General features: G+C 40.2%; 1 protein-coding gene across 1 annotated transcript; it reads left to right on the top strand.

The window, feature by feature from the left end:
- The first annotated feature begins 7,125 nt into the window (after window positions 1-7,125).
- serpinh1a (serpin peptidase inhibitor, clade H (heat shock protein 47), member 1a) lies at window positions 7,126-11,887 on the top strand. Its single transcript, XM_079172250.1, has 5 exons — window positions 7,126-7,274; window positions 9,102-9,721; window positions 9,811-9,909; window positions 10,553-10,785; window positions 10,865-11,887. The coding sequence occupies exons 2-5, from the start codon at window positions 9,124-9,126 to the stop codon at window positions 11,165-11,167; spliced, it is 1,233 nt and encodes a 410-aa protein (XP_079028376.1). The 5' UTR covers window positions 7,126-7,274; window positions 9,102-9,123; the 3' UTR covers window positions 11,168-11,887.
- The last annotated feature ends 647 nt before the right edge of the window (window positions 11,888-12,534 follow it).

Genomic DNA, 12,534 nt, shown 5'->3' with positions numbered 1-12,534 from the left:
CAGTCCCATTATATATATATATATATATATATATATATATATATATATATATATATATATATATATATATATATATATATATATATATATATATATATATATATATAAGAACGTTTCAGTTCATTCAAAATTAGTTCAAAATTAATAAAAGTTGTAGCTAATAGCTCATTATTTTTATTAGATGCATCGGTCAAAACTAAAAGTCTACGTGTGTGGTTTGCTAAACACTACCTCACTCAATCACTTGAGTTCACAGTGTCAGTATTATTTCTTTTATCCTTAATAATTGTTATTTTATTGTTCATATATGTTTTTTTCTCTCTATCGTTTTTTTGCTATTCTTCTGTTCTTAATCTTTATTTCCTTCGGGATGAATAAAGTTCTATCTTATTTTATCTTTACAGTTTGATACAGTTGAGAACAATACAGTATGTTTATGATTAACACTGTTTATTTAGTGTTTGTTTGTAACGTTGTGTGGGGAAATTAGCATTAGTAGAAGAGTTATAGTTTATATATAGATATAGATATAGTTTTAAATAAAGTGTTTGCTTTTACTAGAGATTTGATCTGTTTCTGTGTGTAGAGTTTCAACAAAGGAGCCCTAGTTTCAGAAACTGTGCTTCAGCAGTTGTTAAAAAAAAACAGAAAGGACAGACACCAACCACGTTTTCACCATCTGCCAACTCAAACTTTATTAATTACTCTAAGTGATTTATAAAGTATCAGCAGATTATTTATTAAGTTCTTAAGTTCCAATGCATACATCTTTTATAAAGGGTACAATATTTTGTTATAATTTATTTTAGCTGTTGAAGCTTTTGAATTTAATATTATTTCGTTTCAAATGTCCTTTTTAACACTTCCTCATTTGCTTCAGGAACTCTGTGGAAACAAGAAAGACTTACTGTCTAACGAGGGGAGTCCTTATATGAAACACTATGGACATGTGAACGGATCTAATCCCCCTCACATATTTAGTTTAGTATTTTCAAAAGATTTTAAGACTCGCTTCCTGATGAAATGCACAGTTAATGTTTGCAGTTTGAGGAATCATCATTTTAAACATTCGGAGCATCAGACGTGAGTTTGTGTCCTTTCTGCAGACGCTGATAATAATCATTATCATTATCATTATTACAGATAATAAAATTGCAGACGTTGAGGACAGCTGAAACGGAGGAGAAAGATGGAGAGGGGAGGAGGAGGAGAGAAGAGACATGAGAAGTTATATGGGGGGAGTTGAGGTTTGTACCTCTTCCTGCCTTTTCTCTTCCATTTTGGACATCACATGCATCATGTGCTGGAGTTGAGAGGTGTTTTAAGGGTGAAATCAAGTGTGTCGCCAGTTTGAAGTGTGGAGATGTCAGGAGGGAGAGGTCAAAGAGGGATAAGAGAGAAATAATGTAATTAAACTTCTCTGCAGGGGGGGTGAAGACGCCATGGAGGGTTGGCATTGTCCCCATCTCTAGGAAATGTTAGTGTTTCCTGGAATGTACCAGGCAGAGCGACGAGGGCGGAGGTTTGGATGGGTTTTTACTGTGACGGAGAGTTTCCATGGGGGCCGACATGAGGTTAGAAATGTTTTCATAAGACTATATTCAGACAACGCTCTCAACATATAGGGTTATATACATCTTTTAAACCCTGATGGGGCTAGAGCATGACAGTGCTGTACTCCTCTCTTCAGTTTAGTGCCACTAGACCGTTTAACTGAGCGGTTGTCTGACTATACAAGAGCTAGTACAACACCTGGCATAGAGGTAGAGTAGTGTCTTGTAGCCTCAGAGATCTATTCCAGGCCCAGCAGTCAGAGATTAACCCTTGACCCTGGGAGAATTACGTCAGATCCCTTTAATCCTAAACAATTAAGCGGTGGCAGTGACGGTCCTTTAACTAGAAGTTCTCTCACAGAAGAGATGCATGCTGGTCCTATGATTGTGATGGCGTCTCGTGGAGAAGACACAGGAGAAGACGTGAGAATAAGTCATTCCAAATAAATGTGTACTTGTTATTTAACTCATCACCGTGGAACCACCATAATGTCATTTGTGTAAATGAAGTATGATGATGATAATCTATTTCCATTTTCATTTGATCTATAATTCATCCAGGAAGGTCCCATTTAGTACAAGACCTCTTCTTCCAGAGTCCTGGTCAAGACTCGGCAGCTCAAGCTGTTTTTCGCGTTTCTAAAATGAAATTTCACATGTTAGAACACATATAGTACATAAAGGCAACACAAGGGAACATATTAAAAGAAGAGAGGCACTTTCCCCTTGAGTCACGGATTATGTAAAAAGACAACATGTTTCCTTCAGGGCGCTTTGCAGAAGATCTTTAAAATGGTATTGAAAGAAGGGAGTAAGGTATTGATATTTTGCAGCTCATTCCAAGCTCTGAGCTCACCCTGGGGACATGTAAAAGAATCCAATTTGTAGATCCAGTGTTGCTGCATGAAAGGAGAAAAGGCTGGAGATTAAAGTAGGTATAGTGTTTCACAATAACAAGAACAATGTCTTGGCAATAAATAGCAACGTGTGCATTTCTCCTATGGTCCAGACAGGACCGTCCGAAGGATTCATATAAAATGCAATGGTGAAGACGTGAGCCTGCATTTATTACAAAACTTAATGCAGCATCATTTTCTTTCTGGCCTCTTATTAAAATACATAATTTTTTTTTTAAATTACAGAAAAAAAAGACACATTTTGACCTAAGTGTGAAGGTCATATATTCAGTCTTTTTTTAAATTAAGTGTCACTTTTAATCCCAACAATAAAGCTGTAGTGAAACAGCTCTATGGATAATGAAGGTGGTGCTGGTGGTGATCGTAACAGTAGCCTAACAGAAGCACTAGTACCACTGTTGAGAATGCTGTTTTGTATTCTGCCTTTATTGTTAGCTCTATGTTGACCTCTAGTGGCCTTACGAAGTACTTCTACTGCTCAGCTGACAGTCAGTATTTGTCTATTTCAGCCAGCAGAGGACGTCTGTACTCACCGCATTGTTGGTCACTTGTCTCCGTGGCTTCTAAAGTTGAATCATGGACATGATGAGAAATGACTCTGTTAATCTGGGTATTGTGGTTCTTCCATTGGAAGCAATGCTCAGATACACAGGACTCAGAGAAAATTAAGCCAGACTCTGCTTTTCCTAAAAATAAAGATTTGATTGAATTCAAATAACCTTTTCATTAAAGAGAAAAGGTCTGATGGAAGGCTTAAGTGCAGGCCACAACGGGATGCAGTGAATACATGAGAGAATCAATAACATGAGTACACACTGCGGGGAAACACTGGACCCTTTGGTCAGTTCATGGAGACATACACCAGAGAGAGGAGGTCATGAGGAAGTAAGTGGGCAAAATGATGAATACAAAGTCATAAGGACAAAAACGGCATCTACGTTAAATCAAAAAGTGTTTGATACCAATCAGAAATGAATACACGCCAATGTCTCAAACACACATTGAAGCATGCATTCATCACAGAACACGTTTCTACAGTTGGTAGGTAGCCCTTCAGTGTTTGAACAATAAAGTACTGGAAACAGATGAATCACAACATTGTCAGAGACAGTAGGTTGACTAGAATGGGCATTAAGAACATAGATTAGTGATTAGCAGCGGGTGTAAAAAAGGTATTCTCAGTCGCTTTGTTGCATATCTGGAACCATAAGCATCTCAAAACAATTGGTTCAAACAGCACCACACACATCGATTACCTGCAAAAACCTGCAACTTGGTCAACATTCATAATTCATCACTCACAAGTAAATATTTCAATAACCATATTAGTGCCATCAGAATGATATGTCCTCGTGTCATTGTTTTACTAACAGGATATAGCTATAATGCTTGGCTAAGGTTCTGATCACAGTGATAGAAATTCTTGCACTTTTTCTGTGTGGCATATATATATATATATATTGAGTCTATAATATATATATATATATCATGTTACTGTATGTGTCAGATTGGATATGATTCACATTTACACCTTTACTGTCTGTACTGTAATTTGTTGACATGTCCATGTCATTGCGATACAGAAAACAAAAAGACCAGACAGAGGAATAAAAATACTAAATACTATTTTTGGGGGTGGTGGATCTGATATAGCATAATATATATATAGATCTATAAAATATACAGTATCAGACACAACATGACATAAGCAACTGATAATGTAGGAGACCGTAGACAATTGTACAGAAGTACAAGTGTGTCAGAGCATTTTCAATTTGTTCAAAAGTGTGAGAAACTACTTCTATGATGTGGATGGTGCTGCAGCACAGCTCAACAGCTGCAACAGAAACGGGAGAGCAGACGAGTTAAAGGTATTAAATAAATAAAGAATAACTAAATCAAACATGGCAAGTCAGAAACCAGTAATGTAAACATGTGCTGAAGACTGAAACTGTCTGAGACAAACAAAACCAAAAGAGCAGCCGTGTCTGCAGAGGAAGAGCTGGTCCACGTTCAGGGTGTGAGCTGTCATAGTGGAACCCCAACAGGCTCAGGTGTGGCTCATCAGCTGACGACCAGATTCCCTGAAGAGAAGGAACAACAGACCACGAGTAGATTGGAGGGGTCGTCACAAAGGTTGAGCAGGTAGTTTTGAGAATTTCAATTCTAACATTTAAATGTGGAGATGGTGGTTTGATGGTTGGTTTAACTGCCCATTTAAAAAAATATACAGTTAACAGTGAAAAGAAACGGGAAGCATGGAAGTAAATCTCATCAAATCAGGCATGTAAACAACAACAGCAACTCACAGACTGTTACTGCGAGGCATTAAAGGGCCACTCCAAAGTAGTTTTTTTCTTGTGTGCCTCTGGGACCAGAGGAAAAACCCTCCTTTAAAACACGATACATGTACTGTAGTTAAAACACAATACAGGATAGGGACATAATATCAGGTTTGCATTGCTACAGTAGTACGAGGTCTTTAGTGGAATAAAAATAGACGAAACGTTAACAAGAGTAAGAAACTAAATTAAATCACTTTCCCTTTGAACTCTCGTCATCATATCATATCTGGATTAGACGTGTCATAGAAATGTGGAGCAGCACAGACATGGTTAAAAAGAATGCATGTTCCTCTAAAGTACACAACAGCTGCAACAAGCTCTAGAGAACAGGGCAGTGTTACAGCGGACATACATCCACTCCTACTGAAACTTCCTGCTGCCTGATCCACATCAACACACCCCTCCCATGCGGGTGTGTTGGTGGGGGGGGGGGGGGGGCACATGACACTAGGAAGAAGAGAAGGAAGCATTCATGGCAAAAAAAGTCTTCGGATGCCGTACTCCCTCCACACATCAGATCTATACATGGCCTACTGTGTCTGACTGAATACATCTGAAAAAGTTACTGAACTAGCTAGTTTGTCTTTGGTGCTCTCTGTTGTTGTTGAGGAGAGCTTGAGTCAAACTATAGGCATAAGAGGACAATAGGGTTCCTGATACAGTTAGAACCAGGCCGAAACCCACACCACATCCTGTCTGCCGCTCTAGTCTCTCTGCAGGGATTCTCCACTTCCATCCCGGGGGCCACTTATGCTAGTTGAGAGAAGGCCAGGGGCCAGTTAATACACATTATTAGTATTTATCAGATAAAATAAGACATTAGAAGGCCTTATTTTTTAAATGATTTTCTTTCAAATTAACTGATTTTATTATCTGGGGCTTAGCCCGGACCTCTCTTAAGAGATCCTCACCTGCCAATTTTATTTCTTCTATTTTGATGATTTTTTATGCACCGGGCACCAGTAAGCTGTGTATCACAGCCTGCAGCCTGCTTCATACTATCAGATACTATGTTGCCACTAAGTTCAACACGTCTGTGTCTGTCGGGTACTTCATCTGGCAAGACCACTTCTCTGACACCATCAGCATTAATTGTTATGTAACACTGAGGTATCAGACATGTGGCTTGAGGTTTCGTCTCATTCATTTGTTTTATTGTCAGATGGACTGTATTGTGATAGAGCTGTGCAGCTATGCGACCTGATTCCCTACACAGATCTTTTGTTTCAATGTCTTCTGTGGCACCTCACATTTCATCAACAGCAAGTCAAAGAAATGTCACAATCAATGGGAAGGGAAGCCACAGCAATGCCAAGAGGCCAAAATAAAAATTGAAATAGTTTAAGTTCTTGGGGATTCTGGCTACCTCATGGGCAGATTATGAGAAAATGGGCCCGTGGGCACAGACATGCAAAAGGCCCCACCACCTCTATACACAGGAGCACAGCCTCTTTATGTTTTGTGTCTCTTTGTAGTCGTTATGAATCTCTCTATGGTGTTTTTTATTTCTCTTTGTGGTTGTTTTTAATTATTTGTATTGCCATTTTGAGTCTTTGTAGTTGTTTTGTGCCCCTTTTCATAGCTGCTTGAGTCTCTTTATGTCTCTTGCATGTCTTTGTAGTCGTTTGATGTGTCTTTGTGGTCATTTTGAGTTTCTTCCTGGTTGGTATGTGTCTCTTTGAGATACATTTAGGCCAAAGGGGGGGGGGCTGGCATTTGGGCCCTTGTGCCTGTGGTCTAGTAGGCCTGTTCAGTAATCCATCTATGGGCTAAACCCCTGCATTGTCTCAAATCAAGTGGCAGAGTGAGAGAGGGGCAGTTACAGGGTGGGGGACGGAAAACAAAAGGCAGTCAAAGTACTGGCACAATAAGAATAAAGATCATTCATACTGAAAAAGTTTAGAAGGAGTAACACTGAGTTTTGTACATTTTTCATAACCTGAAAAGTTTGTTGGATGAGTTCAGAAGTGAAGCCATCATAATGTAAAAGCATGTCAACTTTTGTAATGGTATAGCTCCATTTCATAAAAGTACACATAACCCCAAAAACAACAGTAATACCATAGTTACGTTGTGTATGACAAATATAACTCTCTTGTTCATTTCATTGAAGCAGCTGAGTGAGAGTGAGATTATCAGTAAGTAATGAGGGGACACTTTATTATGGGTCACTGACTGGTCTGAGGGCTCCAACTGGGCTCCAAGTCCAGGCTTTAGGACCTGGAGGGGGAGGATTCTTCTGCCCTGAATACTATGGGCGGGACCGGCCTGAGAGGAAGATCCCAGTGCAGAGATTTTAATCCTCTGAAAACTGGGCATGGAAACTCCTGCAACTGTCTCACACAACTCTGATTCCAACCATTCCAACCATTGACTTCACATAGAGCAGATCAGCGCTGGGGGATCTATTTGTAAGCAAGCTTGAGGAGAACCCGCTGAAGTATTGAAAACCTAATAAGGTAAGATAAAAAGTACTGGGAGTAAGAGAGGGGGAAGGGAGACTATGCAGAGCAGTGTTCAGCTGGTGGGAAATGCCCAGGCATGTGAAAAGAGGCCACAGAGTCAGATCTGCAATAAGAGGTTTAAGATTCTGTTGCAGATTCAAGCAGTGTGGTTTATCCAAGTTGTTAGTTTCTTATTAAAATATAAGAAAACAGTAGAATACAATGTCACAGTATGTTTCTCAAAGTTAGAAAAGAATGAGTTCAGGATTTAGGGAGTTGTCTGTCTCTTTTGAACTGATTTAATCTGTGTCATTTCTTTTACTTACATAGTACACTGAAGTTTTCCAAAATACATCACTTTTTTATTGATGACCTTTACATACACAGTGTCGCTTGTGCATTGAAATGTCACAAGATAGTTTCTCATCATCCATTTATCAAAGTCTCAAACTGGTATGGATCTACAAAAAGGTTCTGAAGGACGTGAACTAAACTAAATGTACCAATGTTAGTCACAGGGTTATTTATAGAGTATGATTTCAACAGGTCGCATGCAGTGCTACTTTACAAATGCTATTTAGATCATATCATCAGAATTTGATAAATCTATTCATCTGTATTTATTCTGTTCGAACTTGCAACGCAGAAAAGATTCATCTTCAAGTACTATTTTAAACATACAACTAAAGACAGCATTTTAAGAATAATGTTGACAAAAACTCAGCCTTTTAAAAGTGATCTCTTTCATGCACACATCTCGGTCAGATATCTCTCCCACCTTTCTCTGTGAGCCTGTAGGAACATGTCTTGGAAGCTGCTGAGAGGAGACTCCTCATCTATGTCATTCCTCTCTTTTAAGTGGACTGTGGTATCTTTATTGGATTTCATTAAGAGGCTGATACTTGGCCAATCATCTGTCAGTACACAGACTGATTTGTATTGTTCGATAAAACTATAACAATAACTGGCCATTTGCACAAAACCTCCTCTTCTTAAAGCACACATGCTCTCTATATACGTGGACTGAAATAAAAACATTGGTAGCGTGTGCGTCAGCACGTGGTCACTTCTTCCACACCAAGAGGAACCAATCAGCAGTAACCACACATATTCCTCTATAGATACTTTTTATAATCTTAAATCTTTTGTGTTGCCAGGACATGAAGAACTCAGACCAAGCTGGCCAATATGTTTGGCTTAGTTGCATCCTGCAGCTGCCTACGTGGCTGTTATCTTGCCTTGAGGTCTACTGGGAGAGAGCTCGCTGGAGTGGTATCAGCTAACCCGCTATTATCCTAAAAAACGGCAGAGTAAACCCTGAATATGTAACTAAATGGGCTCCCCGAGTTTGGAAATGTGAGGTGAACAAGACATTTCAAATTGAAACAGAACAAACATCACCCCAGACACGAGTTTTCCATCTTCTTAGTAGGCTAGGGCAGTATGGCCAAAATCGTCTATCACAATATAGATCATTTAATATCGCGATAATGATATATATTGCATGTTTTCTGGTAATTCAGTCAATAGTCTTTATGAAATAACCACATGGTTTGGTAAACTCTTGTGTGAATGAAATGCTTGACAAATGAAAATACTGAGTATTTTATCATTTTATCATTTAATTACTACAAGAAAGCTGTCTTGAGCTGGTATGTGCTGATTAAGTATTATCTATTTAGACGATTTTGTATCAATTGTGTATCACGATATCTCGATGTGTGATTTCATCACGATACATTGAAAGAAGATAAATAATCATTTTGAATTATCGCCCAGCCCTACTTCTTAGGTCAGCGCATGACATGAATGACGGATGTTTGTCTTCATGTCCTCTCAAAGGTTTTCTCTATAGCGGTACACCATGTGGGTGACTAACCTGGCAGCCCTGGTCCTCCTGGCCTCTTCAGCTACAGCTGCCACCTCGGCCTCACCAGACAAAGTCCTGAGTAACCACGCCACCATCCTGGCTGACAACAGCGCGAAGCTGGCTTTCAGTCTCTACCAAAACATGGCCAAGGAAAAAAGTGTGGAAAACATCATCATATCCCCCGTCGTTGTGGCCTCCTCTCTGGGTCTGGTGGCTCTTGGGGGCAAAGCCTCCACTGCCTCTCAAGTAAAAACCCTTCTGAATGCGGCTAAAGTCAAAGACGAGCAGCTGCACTCCGGTCTGGCAGAGCTCTTGACCGAGTTGAGCGACCCAAAGACCCGCAATGTCACCTGGAAGATCAGCAACCGCCTGTACGGACCCAGCTCCGTCGCCTTCTTGGAGGATTTTGTCAAGAGCAGCAAAAAGCATTACAACTGTGACCACTCCAAGATAAACTTCAGAGATAAGAAGAGCGCCGTGAGCTCCATCAACGAGTGGGCGGCCAAGTCTACCGGTGGCAAACTGCCCCAGGTCACCAAGGATGTAGAGCAGACTGACGGGGCGATGATCGTCAGCGCTATGTTTTTCAAACGTGAGTCTACTCCTCATACGACTTGTGTATGTGCAGTGTTATTTCTATAAAAATGCTCTCAGAATGAACACTTTTTTTGTTTCTCACAGCTCACTGGGATGAGCAGTTCCATCATAAGATGGTGGACAACCGTGGATTTATGTTGCCCCATAGCTACACTGTTTCAGTGCAGATGATGCACCGCACAGGTAGGTGGGGAGAGTTCAGAAACAACACGTGTGACACTTTATGCAGTAGATCCACATTTTGGGAAAAATGCTGGAGTCTAAAAACAACAATCTGCCTTTTTATGGTGGGTTATAGATAGTTATGGAGTGCTGGAATGAGTCCTAAAACCAGGTTACCTTGTCTCGAAGTCAATGGGTTTGTTGAATGTGTTTTTGGTCAGATGCCTGAAAAAGGTGAAGAGAATTTAACATTTTGTTCTATGATCTAAAATAGGTCAGTAAATAACCCTCTAGTGAATTCAGAAGCTTTCAAGCTCTTGTGAATTTGATTTCACTTAATGTTTTTTTAATCTAATACTGTTTTCAGTGGCCTTTAGCAAACATCCTTTCCCTAGACCATTGCAGATCCAACATCAGAGCTATACAAATTACTGCCCAAATTCCTACCGTAGAACAAAAATACTGCTTTCTGCTAAAAATGCAATCCTGTGCATTTCATATGCTAAAATTACAGTTGGGTGACCTCACACCTGTCAGTGATGACGCAGAATGACAATGATTCATAAGTGTATTAAATCCCCTCTTAACCTTCACAATAGTGAATGTGGGATGGTCTACTATAGTCCAACAAACAGCAGGTTAGAGATATATTTTGTTTCCTCAGGCCTCTGTGGCTTCTACGATGACACAACCAACAAGTTAACTCTCCTGAGCATGCCTCTGGCTCATAAGAAGTCCACTATGGTGTTCATCATGCCCCACCAAGTGGAAACTCTGCAGAGACTGGAGAAGATGCTGACCAAGAAGCAACTTGATACGTGGATGGGCAAGCTGCAGCAGACAGCGGTGGCCGTGTCTCTGCCCAAAGTCAGCATGGAAGTCAGTCACAACCTACAGGTAGGAGATGCAAATGAATGGCACCTCGGACTTAACGTCTAGCTTCTTTTACATGATCTGAATATCTGCTCCCGTTCAGAAACACCTTGGGGAGCTGGGCCTGACGGAGGCCGTGAACAAATCCAAAGCCGACTTGTCCAGAATCACCGGGAAGAAGGATCTCTATCTGGCCAGTGTGTTCCACGCCTCTGCCATGGAATGGGACACCGACGGCAACGAAATGGACATGAGCATCCTTGGCACGGACAAGCTGAAAAACCCCAAACTGTTCTATGCCGACCACCCTTTCATCTTCCTCGTGAAGGACCAGAAGACAAACTCCATCCTGTTCATAGGCAGGATGGTCCGGCCGAAGGGCGATAAGATGAGAGATGAGCTGTAACCACATTCACTTAAAAGCCTGGCTGTGTGAGTGTGTGTGTGTGTGTGTGTGTGTGTGTGTATTTTCTACTGCGAAATGCAGAGAGAAGGGGGAAATGAAAGCGCATTCCTTCACGTCACATGCCAACAGCATTCCACAATACATGACTGAAGAGATGTGTTTCAACATTTGATCCTGTGTTTTAGTGAGCAAAGCATTATGCACACCCTTCCTTTTTTATCGTGAAGAATATTTGATATCTTTTCTGTTCGCATTGGCATATCACAATATGGACTGAAGACTTACATTAAGTATGATTTCCCTGATTATTGCTTCAAAATCTGTTGACAAGTCTTAACAATGTTTGTAAAAGGTCTACAACAATCTTACTTCTGTAAAGATTTGATGGTGCTTGTTGTTTAATTTAATAGTATGTTTCAATTTTTCAAGCGAGGCTGCTTTGAATTTGTTGACTCCGAGGACATTTACAATTGTTTTGCCCATCCTTTGCACTGCTCTCCAACACAAGCATATAGTTTGAACCAATATGCTACGTTGCTGTTTTTCTTACTATTGATCCTCCCTGAATGCACTGACCTAAACTGGCAAACAAACCAAAGATTTAATAAAAACGATCTATAATATGCACATACAATTTGACAATTTCAAAATATGAATAGTTTTAGACTGTTACAAATGTCCAGTTTTTGCAATAAAAGTGCGTGAAAAAAACACCCCCAACCAAGTGTCATTGTAATTTGAGATATTTTGTGCTGACATTGTCCGTCGTGAAACAGAAGACTCCGACTCATTCAACCACTTTGATTTGTCTGCTCGTATGTCTGTTTGCAACAGCAGATTGGCCTTAGGCAGGTCTGGTGAGCTCAGGTCTCCAGTGGGACCCAGCTGAATAACATGAGAGAAACTCCAGCGAGGGTGACTGTGTGTCCTGCTGGGCAGCCCTACGTCAGCGAGGAATGTGGTGGAGTTGCAATGGTACACACTGCATGGTAAACATTGGCTCTTAATCAGTAAACTGTTCATGTTTAGACGAAACTAAATATTTGGGTACGTCTCGATGGGTCCGGCAGCTGCTCCAATCAGCAATGCACTGGTTAAAAGTCACATCATCAAACTCCCACCTGATTGTTAGCATTATAGGCTGACTATAAAAACTTATAGAAAAACAGTTGATAAAGACCAAATGATTCGTTATTTAATGGGAAAGTGATTCACTAACGATAGAATAATTTAATTTACTTGACTAAACAAAAGATTACAAAAAAGATTTGTTCAGTAAACATGAGAGTATCTTAAATTGTTGCATTAGTGGACCTTTTTTAGTGTATCACACCACCTAGAGGACATGTGGGTTCACGACAGAACAA

This window comes from Pholis gunnellus (assembly GCF_910591455.1).
Source record: "Pholis gunnellus genome assembly, chromosome: 13".
In the NCBI taxonomy this organism is placed as follows: domain Eukaryota; kingdom Metazoa; phylum Chordata; class Actinopteri; order Perciformes; family Pholidae; genus Pholis; species Pholis gunnellus.
This window is presented reverse-complemented; position numbering and strand designations above follow the sequence as displayed.

Bases quoted from the DNA above. Each gene is read 5' to 3' on its own strand.
- serpinh1a (XM_079172250.1), top strand. From the start codon at position 9,124: ATGTGGGTGACTAACCTGGCAGCCCTGGTCCTCCTGGCCTCTTCAGCT. The intron at 9,722-9,810 runs GTGAGTCTACTC...TGTTTCTCACAG, and splicing joins CAGCGCTATGTTTTTCAAAC to CTCACTGGGATGAGCAGTTC. The intron at 9,910-10,552 runs GTAGGTGGGGAG...TTGTTTCCTCAG, and splicing joins GCAGATGATGCACCGCACAG to GCCTCTGTGGCTTCTACGAT.